General features: G+C 36.1%; 5 protein-coding genes across 5 annotated transcripts; 1 reads left to right on the forward strand and 4 right to left on the reverse strand.

The window, feature by feature from the left end:
• Window positions 1-1,076: 1,076 nt before the first annotated feature.
• On the reverse strand, window positions 1,077-7,450 carry LOC148171775 (epidermal retinol dehydrogenase 2). The gene is made up of 6 exons (XM_088040989.1): window positions 6,981-7,450; window positions 5,865-6,191; window positions 2,044-2,168; window positions 1,877-1,987; window positions 1,457-1,821; window positions 1,077-1,330 (listed from the first exon to the last, which is right to left on the reverse strand). Exons 2-6 carry the CDS (start codon window positions 6,109-6,111, stop codon window positions 1,150-1,152), a joined length of 1,029 nt encoding a protein of 342 aa, XP_087897115.1. The 5' UTR covers window positions 6,112-6,191; window positions 6,981-7,450; the 3' UTR covers window positions 1,077-1,149.
• A 914-nt stretch (window positions 7,451-8,364) lies between these two features.
• LOC148171776 (high affinity copper uptake protein 1-like) lies at window positions 8,365-9,436 on the forward strand. Its single transcript, XM_088040990.1, has 3 exons — window positions 8,365-8,858; window positions 8,906-9,129; window positions 9,249-9,436. The coding sequence occupies exons 1-3, from the start codon at window positions 8,584-8,586 to the stop codon at window positions 9,371-9,373; spliced, it is 624 nt and encodes a 207-aa protein (XP_087897116.1). The 5' UTR covers window positions 8,365-8,583; the 3' UTR covers window positions 9,374-9,436.
• LOC148171777 (uncharacterized) lies at window positions 9,370-9,981 on the reverse strand. The gene is made up of 3 exons (XM_088040991.1): window positions 9,792-9,981; window positions 9,666-9,738; window positions 9,370-9,621 (listed from the first exon to the last, which is right to left on the reverse strand). The coding sequence occupies exons 1-3, from the start codon at window positions 9,838-9,840 to the stop codon at window positions 9,414-9,416; spliced, it is 330 nt and encodes a 109-aa protein (XP_087897117.1). The 5' UTR covers window positions 9,841-9,981; the 3' UTR covers window positions 9,370-9,413.
• LOC148171778 (uncharacterized) lies at window positions 9,892-11,601 on the reverse strand. The gene is made up of 5 exons (XM_088042360.1): window positions 11,558-11,601; window positions 11,399-11,456; window positions 10,133-10,920; window positions 10,032-10,085; window positions 9,892-9,925 (listed from the first exon to the last, which is right to left on the reverse strand). The coding sequence occupies exons 1-5, from the start codon at window positions 11,599-11,601 to the stop codon at window positions 9,892-9,894; spliced, it is 978 nt and encodes a 325-aa protein (XP_087898486.1).
• A 31-nt stretch (window positions 11,602-11,632) lies between these two features.
• On the reverse strand, window positions 11,633-12,656 carry LOC148171779 (trypsin-1-like). The gene is made up of 3 exons (XM_088040793.1): window positions 12,545-12,656; window positions 11,967-12,494; window positions 11,633-11,919 (listed from the first exon to the last, which is right to left on the reverse strand). Exons 1-3 carry the CDS (start codon window positions 12,588-12,590, stop codon window positions 11,648-11,650), a joined length of 846 nt encoding a protein of 281 aa, XP_087896919.1. The 5' UTR covers window positions 12,591-12,656; the 3' UTR covers window positions 11,633-11,647.
• Between the last annotated feature and the right edge of the window lies 1 nt (window position 12,657).

The following is a 12,657-nucleotide window of genomic DNA, read 5'->3' on the forward strand; positions in this document are numbered from 1 at the left end:
ATAAAAAATCAACCGAGCGATATATCAATAACTGATATAACAATAACAGATTACTGCACTTGGGGTCCAAATTCATAACAAAAGTCGGTATTTAACAGATGAACTAACCCCTTTAATTATTTTTAAAGGTTTAACTCAAATAATTTCAGATCATCAGGAAACTCTGCATACATATTAATTGAACACACCTGAATTCATTCTAGTTTCAGTTCCTTGCTATCTGCGAGATTTTCCGAGAACATTCAAACTTAAAATCTCAAAAATTTAAGTTCTCACGTCGAGTGAAATGTCAACAGTGCCTTTTGCAGACTTAAGTTAAAGACCTGCTCTATCTTTAAAGACACTTTTAGATACTAAATAAAACAGTTATCAAGTCGCGGATGTTAAATCAGAGTTCAGATTCTGTCTCCTGAGATCCAAATTGAGTAAGAACGTATTGAATGAAAAATTTTAAAAATTAATTTAAAATAAGCGAAGCAACGCATCAAAAATTTTCGCCAGATTCTTGTTCCTGAGGTCTAAAATGATGAAAAAGTCGCTTTTAAAAAGATTTTAAATTTTGACCACAATCCATTAATCCTTTGTGTTTTTTGGGCAAAAAAACATGAAAGTCTACAGATCAACACGAAACTCTTCTCACAGCATCATTTGGTATTTCCGCAGCCACTTCTGGTATCAGTTCCTCGTTATCTGTGAGATTTTTCGAGAAAATTCAATTAAAAATTTTAAAATTTGGCTTCCCGGGTCGAGTAAAATGTCAACAGTGCTCTACGCTAAGACATACGTCGGAGACCTGTCCTAACTTTAGAAATCAGAGTTCAGACTTGTTCTCCTTTGGTCTAAATTGATAAGTTCAATAGTTTATTATTTTTATTTAAACCAAAAAATTTCATCAAATTAAAAAAATCAATAAAAAAATTATCGAAGCGTCGCATCTAAAAATCTTCGTCAGATTCTTGTTCCTGAGATACAAATTGATCAAAAAATTCGGATTTTAAGCTTTGACAGGATATCAAAATCCATCCTTTGGTGTTTTTAAACAAAAAAATGGTGTAAATTGTCAGAAAAAAAGGCCGTTTGATTTCCAAAATATTTATTTCTATAAATACACTCACTTTGTATAAAAACACCTACTAAGTACGAAAGTCACTAGAGATTTTTCCCACTAACTCCATCACGATTATCCAAACTAGCCACCGACTTTTTAAGAAGGTCCGATTTGGTAACAAAATCACTTTTCTCACTGCTTTGAGCAGGAGCATGATGTGGAGGAACAGCATCCGGCACTAACCCCCTCATAAACATCGACAAACACGTCCACGGAAACATGCTAAAACAAAAATAATTACAAGATTCGTACACTATTGCTAATTTCTTGAACAAAGACCTACTTTCTCTTTGTGTCAAGAACTTTTCGCGGGTGTTTAAATAGCGAGATTTCACAGCAAACACTTACTATTTGAATATAATTCCAATTCTGAACATACTGGGAATCATGACAAGAGTTTCTTCCTTTCTCAAGCCATCGACAATACGATCGGCGACGTCGTTCGATTTGAGCGTTGGCAGGAATCGTGAATTGACATTATCAAACATTCCCGTCGATTGGATAAAATACGGACAAACGACTGTCGTTTTGACTCCGGAAATTCCTTGAGCTTCCAATTCGACTCTTAAAGCTTCATCGAATCCCACCGCTGCGTACTTAGAAGAGCAGTAGTCAACGAGTTTGTTGACTCCGACGAAACCGGCCATTGATGCAATGGTGACAATGTGACCGTGGTTCTTCTCGATCATGTACGGCAGAAATGCTTTTACCGTCTGGAAAAAACACAACAAGGTCATTGGTTTGCGTCAATAGTCCGAATTAAATTACCCAGAAGTGGGAAAGAATGTTAACATCGAACGTCCTCTTGATGAGGTGGTCGGGAGTGTCTAGCAACAAATGACCGGAAACGACGCCAGCATTGTTAATCAGAATTGTCACCTGTGCAAGAAATTATTGATAATTTCCGCTAATTTACATAAAAAGACTGTCATTACCTCACCCACTTCTTGTCGCGTAACGTTTGCTATGTTGTACACGTCCTCTTTGTCAGCGAGGTCGCATTTGAAACCATAAGCGATACCTCCGATGCCTTTGACCATGTCGACGGTTTCTTCGACAGCTGAAGAAAAATGTTGAAAGTAACAGCAACACGAAGAATTGAAAGTGAAATGAAGAATGATGGACCTAGTTTTTGTCTCTTAATTATAAGAATGTACCCGCAGGCAAATCCATTAGATTTCACAACTAACTGTCTATAGAACAATTAAATTGTTTAATTTACAGAAAGTGTACGCCAAATTCTTCTGCTTCTGCGATTACAAATTTCGTTACACAACTATGCCGTAATGTTTTTCTTATTTTTAAAAGAAAGTTACAGTTCAGGTGCAACTCTGCAGGTTTAAAAAGATGTTTAGATGTGATCGGGGTTTGTATCATTGACCCAGAAACACGAAGAGTTTATATAATTAATAAGTGAAATTTTCTGTGGGTAATTTCTACGATTTTCTGTAATTTTACTCGAAACAGTAATTGGAAAAATCGCACCTCGACTTTCCCACGATTTGTCATTAGCGTAAAAGTCACGTTATGTCAGTAAAAATAAAAAAAGAAACTAAAAAACATTCGCACTGAAGAAATAAAGACTTTGCTTTGGATTTCTGGGAAATGGAATAAATAGTTTTGTGAAAGGTAATTATTAGATATTACGATAAATCTCTCGAGATAAAATCGACAAGGCCTTTTCTAAAAAACAACTTTTTTTTTTAATACAGTCGCGGCGAAATTATTTTTGAACATCATTTTATTGATATTTTGAACATGTCTAGGCATTACTGTCAATTTGGAGTGCAAATTTCAATAAATTTTGTTAAAAATGAGAGTAATGGTGAAATTTATAAAGGGTGCTTTACACTTCATGACAATCAAATGATTTTGACTGTATAAAGTTTCTTAGTTTTTTTTTAGATTTGACCAGTTTTTCTGACGTGAAGTCGTTTCAAAATAGCCAAAATCCTAAAATAATCAAAAAACACGAATTCCCAATAATCATAAACCCAAAATTAGACAAAATTTCTTGAAATGGAATAAATAATTCTGTGAAAGGTAATTTATAGATATTACGATAAATCTGTCGAGATGAAATCGACAAAACCTTTTCTAAAAAACGACGTTTTATACTCTCAGGATAATACATATTTTAATATAACTTTATTGACATTTTGAAAATTAAAGTGTAGTCTATGCATTACTGTCAATTTGACGTGCAAATTTTAATGAATTTTCTCAAAAATAACAGTAATAATGGATTCATAAAGGGTGCTTTACACTTCATGACAATCAAATAACTTTGACGTCCAAAACAATTAGGCCGCGATTGTATAGTATATCCGGTGAGAGATTGGAAGATTTCGACAGTTGACATATAGATTAGCAGCAAATTATGCTACAAAATACACTAAAAACACTAAATTCCTTCGCGAAATGGGTTGACAGGGTTACAGTAACTGGGGTTACTTTGTTATTTTAAATTTCGCGCCTATGGTACACTTTTTATTGCGTAGATTTAGTGACTTTTCTGTCATTCAAACTCTCACTGTACAAACTATATCAAAATTTCTTAGTTTTTTTAGATTTGGCCAGTTTTTCTGACGTGAAGTTGTTGCAAAATAACCAAAATTGTAAAATAATCAAAAAACACGAATTCCCAATAACCATAAACCCAAAATTCGACAAATTTTCATGAAATAGAATAAATAGTTTTGTGAAAAGTAATTTATAGACATTACGATGAATCTGTCGAGATGAAATCGATAAGACCTTTTCTAAAAAGCGACTTTTTAGACTCTCAGGATGATACAATTGCGTGCAAAATATTTTGAATATAACTTTATTGACATTTTGAAAATTTAAGTGTAGTCTATGCATTACTGGCAATTCAATGAGTTTTGTTAAAAATTACAGTCATAATAAAATTCCTACAGGGTGCTTTACACTTCATTACAATTAAATTTATCAAAATTGCTGACTTTTTTTAGATTTAGCCACATTTTTTGCCTGGAAGTCGTTTCAAAACAACCAAAATCGTAAAATTAGTAAATACTACGGATTCTCAAGAACCATGAACCCAAAATGCGGCAAAAATTTCTGGTAAATGAAGTAAATAGTTTTGTAAAAAGTAATTATGTCGCGACCTGAGAACTATAAGGTTCTAACTAACATTTGCATTAAATTGATCAGTATTCACGTTATCAGTGATTTCTCTTTAATTTATTAAGTCGCGACCTGAGAACTATAAGGTTCTAACTAACATTTGCATTAAATTGATCAGTGTTTACGTTATCAGTGATATGTCCTGAATTTATTAGGTATTTATTTAAAAAAATTATAGGATCTATTAATATCATTTTGGCTTGTTAAAATGTTAAATTAGTTTATTTTTATACTTGATAGAAAGTATTTAAAAAAAATCGTAAAACAAACAATTTGAATTTTCACCAAAATCACTTAGAAAGTCACTTCTCACGTCGCGAAGTATTTATTTAAAAAAATGATAGGATCTATTAATATAATTTTGGCTTGTTAAAATATTAAATTACTTCATTTTTATGCTTGATAGAAAATGTTTAAAAAAATCGTAAAACAAACATTTTAAATTTTCAAAAAAATCACTTATAGAACCTTATAATTCTCACGCCAAATTATTTTGAACATCATTTTATTGACATTTTCAAAGTTTAAGTGTAGTCTATGCATTACTGTCAATTTGACGTGCAAATTTCAATAAATTTTGACAAAAATAACAGTAATAATAATGAAATTCATAAAGGGTGCTTTACACCTCATGACAGTTAATGACTGACGTCCAAAGCAATTTGACCTCGACTATATCAAAAAGTCTTAGGTTTTTTTTTTGATTTGTACAGTTTTGCTATCGGGAAGTCATTTTAAAACAACGAAAGTCGTAAAATAAGCAAAAACTACGAATTGTCAATAACCATAAACCCAAAATTTGGCAAAATTTGCAAGTAAAATGACGATGACATCAAATTTAGTGTCTCTAAAAACACGGCAATATTTCTACAGAACGAATAAATTTGCATAAATTCCAGTTATATCAAAAACCGAATCCACAAAGCGTCCCATAAAATAAATTAATGTTGGAATACAAAATTAAATACCGGCAGCGCACCTTTCTCCGTACAAATATTTTCGTAAAAGTGACCTACATAAGCAGAACTTATCTATTAATACGTCAAAATTGCAGCTGCGTGTGTTTAGAAGGAAACTGCGCCAAAAATTTGTGGGTTGACTGACCTCTTATACGTATTTCAAATTAATTGATCAAAAAAAAAAGTAAAGAATTCGCGTTGTTCACTGTCGCACTATAATTTGCTTGCTGTATCTTTTGAAAAAAAGAAAGTTATCAAAGAAAAGTAAGACACAATAATGACGTCTTGTTATAACAATCAAAAAAGAAAGTTTTCTTCGTGATTTTGAGCACAAATCAAAAAACTTTTTGTCATTACTCAATTTAACAATAAAACCAGTTCGTGCTCTAATAAATCCAAGCACCCTCTCATCTCCGCCGAGATCCGAATGCTAATTTGAAGATGGCCACATTCTAAAACGTGAAAGTGGGATAATCCTTGCGCAACCCAAAGAAAGTGAAATTATCAGCTATTAAGATGCACTTGATATTTGAACTCCCGCAACATTAGATGAATCTTTATTGCGAACAATTCTCAGCGAAATTTTGTAACGACGCTCTTACACAATATCTCTTGTAATTTCTTACCCAACTACCGCAAAATCTTACCTTTAATATTTACGTCCCATAGCACAACCACCGCCTCCAAACGAGCTAAGCGTAGAGCTAAAAGACGGCCAAGACCTCCGCCACCCCCAGTGATAACAATAACTTCTCCTTTAAGTTTCTTCTTGGGTTGGTAAGCTGGGAGAAGAGTCAACAGGATCGCTTTGGTGACGAAGTACAGACAAATTAGAATAAAGCCGAAGACGTCCACCAACGAACGGAAAATGCTGGGACTGGGTTTGGGTGCCATTGTTGAAAGGACTGTGACTAGATTTTGGGGCGATCAAGGCTCCTTTACATCGTTGGCCTTTGGGAAGGTCGCTGCTGGAACTGAAAGTTACGCAAAAGTTGTTATCGGGCTCATTTTTAATCAGTGAATTTTGGGTCCAGATATTGGGTTTGTGGAGCCCAAATTTCTCAATTCCTTTGCGAGTTTGAATTTAGAAACTCACAAACCAAAGCGCAAAAATTAAAAGTCAATAGACTAATTTTAGACCCTTTATAACAACAAATTGTAATTAACTGTCAATTGTTGACTAGACATGTGCGTAGAAAACGTTAATTATGAAGATAAGACATTGGAATGAATAGCAACACAAGTACTGTGGACACTAAAATAAAATAATTTCTATAATGTGATAAGATCAATAAATTGATTGCCGACGTCCAATTTGCACTAATTTTCCCGTCCTCCTTGAACACTTTGGTCAATTTTTTTTCACAAAACTTGAAATTCAAATCAAGATCGTGAAAGGAAACTGAAGGCAGAACCACCAAAACTAGTTTTTTATCAGGATTGACGTCGATGTATTTCAGATCGATAATAAAATCGACTGACCTTGCCACCATCGAATTTTCACACGGAAATCTCGCGACTGCGAAAGAACATTTTTTTTAATGACACAAGAATCCGATTTCAATGTTTCCCAACAAGAAAGTGAAAAATTTGGAAGTCTGCTCAATTTTAAAACAGAATTTCCCTGCAGAAAGGTGCACACTATCCTTGACATCCTTCTGCTATTATCCAACACTCAAATGCCAGTCTAATCAAAAGCGAAACTAAAGTGAACGGACTCGGTCCAGATTTTAGCGCGAAAAATAGAAATAAATAAAACAGACCTGGATCGTTGTTAATCCATTTTCATTGACACTGTTAAAAGCAGTCATTCCTCGATGACCGGTGTCTAATCACTAGATTTCAGTGCTGTAAACAGGATTTCTGGTCAATGGGTTAGCGTCGAGGCGCAACGAAACGCGACTATGCGCAGAACGCTAACCATAACATCAAATTTCAGGTGTTAGATATCATGTCCCCACTTTTATTTTCTTAGGCCAACGCAATTACGGTTTGTTGCGAAGATAATAACACATTGCACTGTTGCTTGATTAGCTAATTTAATAAATTTTAGTCGTAAAATCGGCAATTACGGTGAAATTTGAAAATGAAAGTGCGGTTTTTTGGAGGGAAACTAATTAACGTTTGCGAGTAAACAACGCAATGACATCAATATTGTCCATCAATTATAATTAGTACGGATAATTCCAGATTCTTGGAAAACAATTGACATTCACGACGTCCTTGTCGTACTTCGTTTTGAGCTTTGAAATTCACAAGTGTGTTGGTAGGCCTGCTACAAAGTCACCTTTGGTTACATGACATATTGTTATTTATATTTTGTTGTACTTTATTTTCACTTTTATTGGCGCAAAATTGCCATAAAAGTAATTAATATTTATGTATTGAAATTAAATAGATCTAATAGTGTCCTTGCATTGCGTAACAGTTCAAACATAAATTATCTATTTACACGCACGCAAATCATTAAAGCACCTCGTGAAAGAAATAAAAAAAACATAATAGAAAAAAGTTATTAGAACTAATGGTATTTTTAACATCCGATAAACATTTTCAGCGGTAGACGTAAGAACAAGTTTTTATCTTCTAATTGCGACGTTTAATTTTTTTGATTTGAATGAATGTCGTTTACCGTCCCAAAACATCTCTATAAATTATAATGACATACATTTTATCAAAGTGAAATAACAATAACTTGACAGGAAAAACATTCTAATTTTCCGAACATTATGACTACTTATTTTATTTTTTACTTTAATGTCAAAAGTCTAACAAAAGTACCTAATTATGGGCTAAAAATATGGGAATTATGAGCAACTTTTGAAATTTGAAAGCACGTCTTTGATCATTTCTACCACTTTGACAACTGTCAGTTTCCGATTATTCAAAGAAAACAGATAAAGCAATTGGGGTTAAATTATCATAATAAAACCTCTTAACAAGTTCCAAAGTGAATGCTCGTCTGAAGTTCTTCCATTTTCACCTCATTGTGCTATGAAAATCAATCAAAGACATGCCCTACTGTTTGAATTTGGCGCCACTTGACCTGAATACAGAAAAATGTAAAACCTTGAAATACCGCCGGGAAATTCTTTTCCGATTAGAAAAACTAAGAATCGTTTCAGGAAATATTTCATTATTGAACTTATTTTTCCGTATCCCCTCCAAACAAACACTGATAAGCTTATTTGCATACGTTATCAAGAGCTGTTCATTTCTGTGCGCTTCCCCAATCCAGCTGTCGTTCATAAATTTGTGAATCAACTCAAAATATTTACAAAGTGTCGGTCAACAGCCCCAACAAAAACATTTAAACAGCATAACCTCAAAATGCTTTTTTGATGGAAACTCGAAATCAAAACCACAATGCATATGTCATTTTGGTGGGACTACAAAATCAGCGACTTCTTATTCAAAGGCGTCGCGACGAAGTCAGTGGGAAGCCTCATCGGTGTCTGCATCTGCGTGGGGGCCATGTCTTTCATGTTTGAGTTTCTACGGTACCTCCAAGCAAAACAACGCCAAAAGGAGCTCATTCTCCGCTCTGAGCAACTAAAGACAATTTGTCCAACAGAGACTTCCACGTTATTGACTGAAGCGGGGCCCCATCGTCCTGAAATAAACATAACTCTTTTGGACAGGTGACACGCCGTCATTTTTATCTCAGACTCTGATTTTTAATTTCCAGGACGTTTCTTTATGGGGCTGAAATTTCACTGTGGTTTGTACTACAGAATCTGGGCTACATTTTAATGCTCACAGTCATGTTGTATAATGGTTGGATATTTATCTCTGCTGTCATTGGTGGGGGCTTAGGATATTTTATTTTCGGACAAATGTTCATGAAGATTAATTTGCAAAATTGTCAGATTATCAAGGATACTTGGTGCAAACAGAAGTGTGGGGAATTAGGTAATTTAAAAAAACATGGAAATAAGATAAAATCCTCAACCTTTTAGATCCTGATCCTGATCCTGAAATCCCGTCCAAACCCTGAATTTGCCGTCTTGTTAAGTTCACGTTGTTTGTAGAGAGAGTCCCGGAAAATCGGGATGGGGAATCCACGCCCGCTCTTGAAGCCGCCGGGACTTCCAGGAGTGCCTTAAACTGTCGTGAAGTGGTCACAGCTAACGTACATGTAGAATGCCATACTTGACTACAACATATTTATTCTAGTTACAACCCCATTATTTATATTATAACAATCTTGAACAATGAATCTTCAATCTCTCCTGAACATCCTCCTTTTCCATTTGTAAAATCGAATATTTCGCCAAAAACTCAGTCATTTTCTCTTTGTAATCCTCGATATCAGGCAGTGACTTCAAAAACTCTTGTTGCTTCGCCGACAGCTGGGAAATATCAGTGCATTTTGGAACCTGCCTTTCCATCAAAGTAGTCACACTAAAAAGTGAGGTTAGGTCAAGACCAACGCTTTGCGTGTTTACCTGTCTTTTTTATCCACAAACGCTTCGACGAACGCTTCAGCTTCTTCTTCCAGTTTTTCTCGATAGGTTAAATCTTAAAAAAAATGGGCCAAAACTTGAATTTTAGAAGAAAAATCACAAACTTACTTGCGACTTTTTGTGAAAATAGGGACGTTCTTCGGGTTCTTGAAGACATTCCGTGATAAAAAACGATCCAAATGTGCGACTTTTTGGAGAAAATTGATTATTATGCGACTTTTCCACAGAAATTCAGAGAAAAACTGTTAAGAAAATTAAATTTGAAAATGACGTTTATTTCACCAACTCCACAACGTGCAAAGACAAAATTCCCTAGTCTCAAAACTACACGTATTGTTGGTTGCCTACCGCTTGCCAAATTTGTTCCCGGCACCTCCACCATTTTCAACAATTAAAATTTTTCTATATTCAACTCATTCTTTCAATGCATTTAAAGGAACAGTCGGTACCCTCTTGGAGCCATTTTCTTCAGCGCCATGCTTCTCATTGCCAAAATTCCCTCAATGGTAATAGTAAGGTACCCCAAAACGACACTCTGGTTGTGGCTATCAATAACTTCAAATTCATACGTGATTACGTTCTTCTCCAACTGGATAATCTCACTGATGGGAACTTCAGCGTACCCCACTTCTTGGCATGTCTGAATCGGTCGCTCTGGATTCTCCATGGGTTCACTGATCACAATAAACTTGATGGATCCATCGTTCATGATCAACTTGGTCAACTGTACACAGTTATCTTTATTCTTCCTCAAATGAATCGGAAACGTTTTCTTGAAGTTAAAAACAATCTTCTCGTCAGGTTTCTTTTTTGGTTTACTAAACGGAGCTTCCATCTTTGGTCCCTCATATCCTAAGAAACTGTACTCGATGTAAAACTGTCGCATGTCTTCGTTCCTCATCACTGAGGAGTCATCCAAAAAAGAAAGATCTACAACTGTTATGGTAAGCTTTGAGGCGTATTTTTTTGAACGGCTTTTGTTGTAAGTCCTCAGTTTAACATTTACGGTGTTTTCTTCACGCCATTGTCTCCATATTACGGCTTTTGGGTTATTTCCATGGAGGATGGCATTCTCTTGTAACGTCTGCTTCCAGTTGGCTTCAAATTGTAACCACCGGACGCGTTGTTGAAGCTCGTTGTTCATATCAGACTGCGTAGTCTTCAAGACTTTGTTTCTGTTTAAGACAAGCCACACGCTGTCGGCGAAGTGATCAAGCTCCGAGTCTGTCACCACCACGTTATTGAAATTGTGGCTTTCTCCTGAAAAGTTCATGCCTATGTATCGCGACGTTACGGGATTTGATACAAGACTCTTTTTTTTCTCGTATCGGCTCTTCTGTGAGAATGCTTTTACCATTAATTGGTTGCAAGTGAATTTAAACCACAAGTTAACATTAGCAATTTCATCATGAGCATCGATAAGATCACTCGTGAAGATTATTCTGCTTTCTTGTTTAACATTGACCACTTGAGCGACATTGGGGATGACCAACTGTGTTTCACTTAAAAACAACTCATCTTTTACAGTGCAGGCATACAATCTGAAGATGATGGGAGAATCCCGGAAATTATGGAAGAACTCGTCATCAAGAATAAAGTCGTAATGAGCCGTATAGTCGAATTTTCCTCTGTTTGAATCTAAAGGAGGAGACACGACGGAATCTTCATTGTCCAACACGGTCCACCTCAAAGTTATGTTGATCTCGTGTCTCAAGTTCTTGCGAATAAAGTGGAGACAAGAATTCGATAGTTTGAATCCTTGCACGTACAAATCTAAACCGATTTGTTCATCGTTGTCATTCCCAGAATTTCTAGTCATTCCTTGGAAGGAGGTTCCGCTGCTTCTGCGGCTTTCTATGTTCTTTCGGATGGACCCTGGCGTGACTCTGATGATTTTTTGCTCCCCGAAACGCTCCATAATGAAGGTGATGAAAAATTTTGACACAGAGTGAATTGTCAAGAATTTATTTAGGCAAATCAGTTACATGCTCAGAAATGAAATCGACAAAGTTGCTGACTTTGGTAAAGACTGAAGGTGCTCCAGTGGATCCACAAGGAATGAATCCCCAAGAGACGATACCAACAATAACGTCATCTTGAATCAGAGGGCCACCGCTGTCTCCAGAGCACGCGCCACTGATAACGCCAGTTAAAGGACCGGTGCAAATATTCGATTCTTGGGAAAGGGGATTGTCTTCGCCTGCTGCCAGGAGCGCCTCAATGGCTGAGTTACACTCTATAACAATAAGACAGTCACGTTTTAGTTTCATATCTTTGCCTTACCATCGAAGCTCAACAGTGGGATGGACACAGTCTGTAATTGTGCCGGCAAATTTGGAACATCACTCGTCGACATGTCTCCCCATCCAGACAAAACTACATCTCCTGTAGGAACATCACCAGCTACCGGTAATTTAATCGCTTGAACCACAGATCCCAACTCCAAAGGAGTTTCAAGTTGAAGAAGCGCGAGATCGTTAGGACCAACACCTCCACTAAAATCAGGATGCACGATTTTCTGGACCACGTTGACCTGTTGTCTTGAGTCTACGTTTTCCCAAAGATTGGTAATACCAGCAACGACCATATGGTCACCGATTTCAGGGACTTCAGTAACACAGTGACCAGCAGTTAGAATCCAGTTTGGAGAAATTATAGTTCCTCCACAGACGTGTTGGAAGAGTCCGAAAAGTCCCCATTGGTAGGAAATTTGGTGAGGGAATTCACCCTCTTTGGCGTCGTGGCCGTTGACGATGCGGGAGTTGGGGCGCGAGTAGCCGAATTTGGGGGACGTGTGCTTGGCTGGCTTAGCTGAAAGATGAAAATTTACGAAACTATGAAGTGATATGAAGGAAAATTACCCGAGGCGACGGCGACGAAGACTACGAACAGAAGGAAAATCTTCATGGTGGAGAAAATTGGATTTGTGAATTCGTGGAGTTGTGAGTGGACTTTATATAAATTTGGCGAAGGT

This window comes from Gnatocerus cornutus, chromosome 7, assembly GCF_029298725.1.
Source record: "Gnatocerus cornutus isolate USDA-ARS CGAHR chromosome 7, icGnaCorn1.1, whole genome shotgun sequence".
NCBI classification, from domain to species: domain Eukaryota; kingdom Metazoa; phylum Arthropoda; class Insecta; order Coleoptera; family Tenebrionidae; genus Gnatocerus; species Gnatocerus cornutus.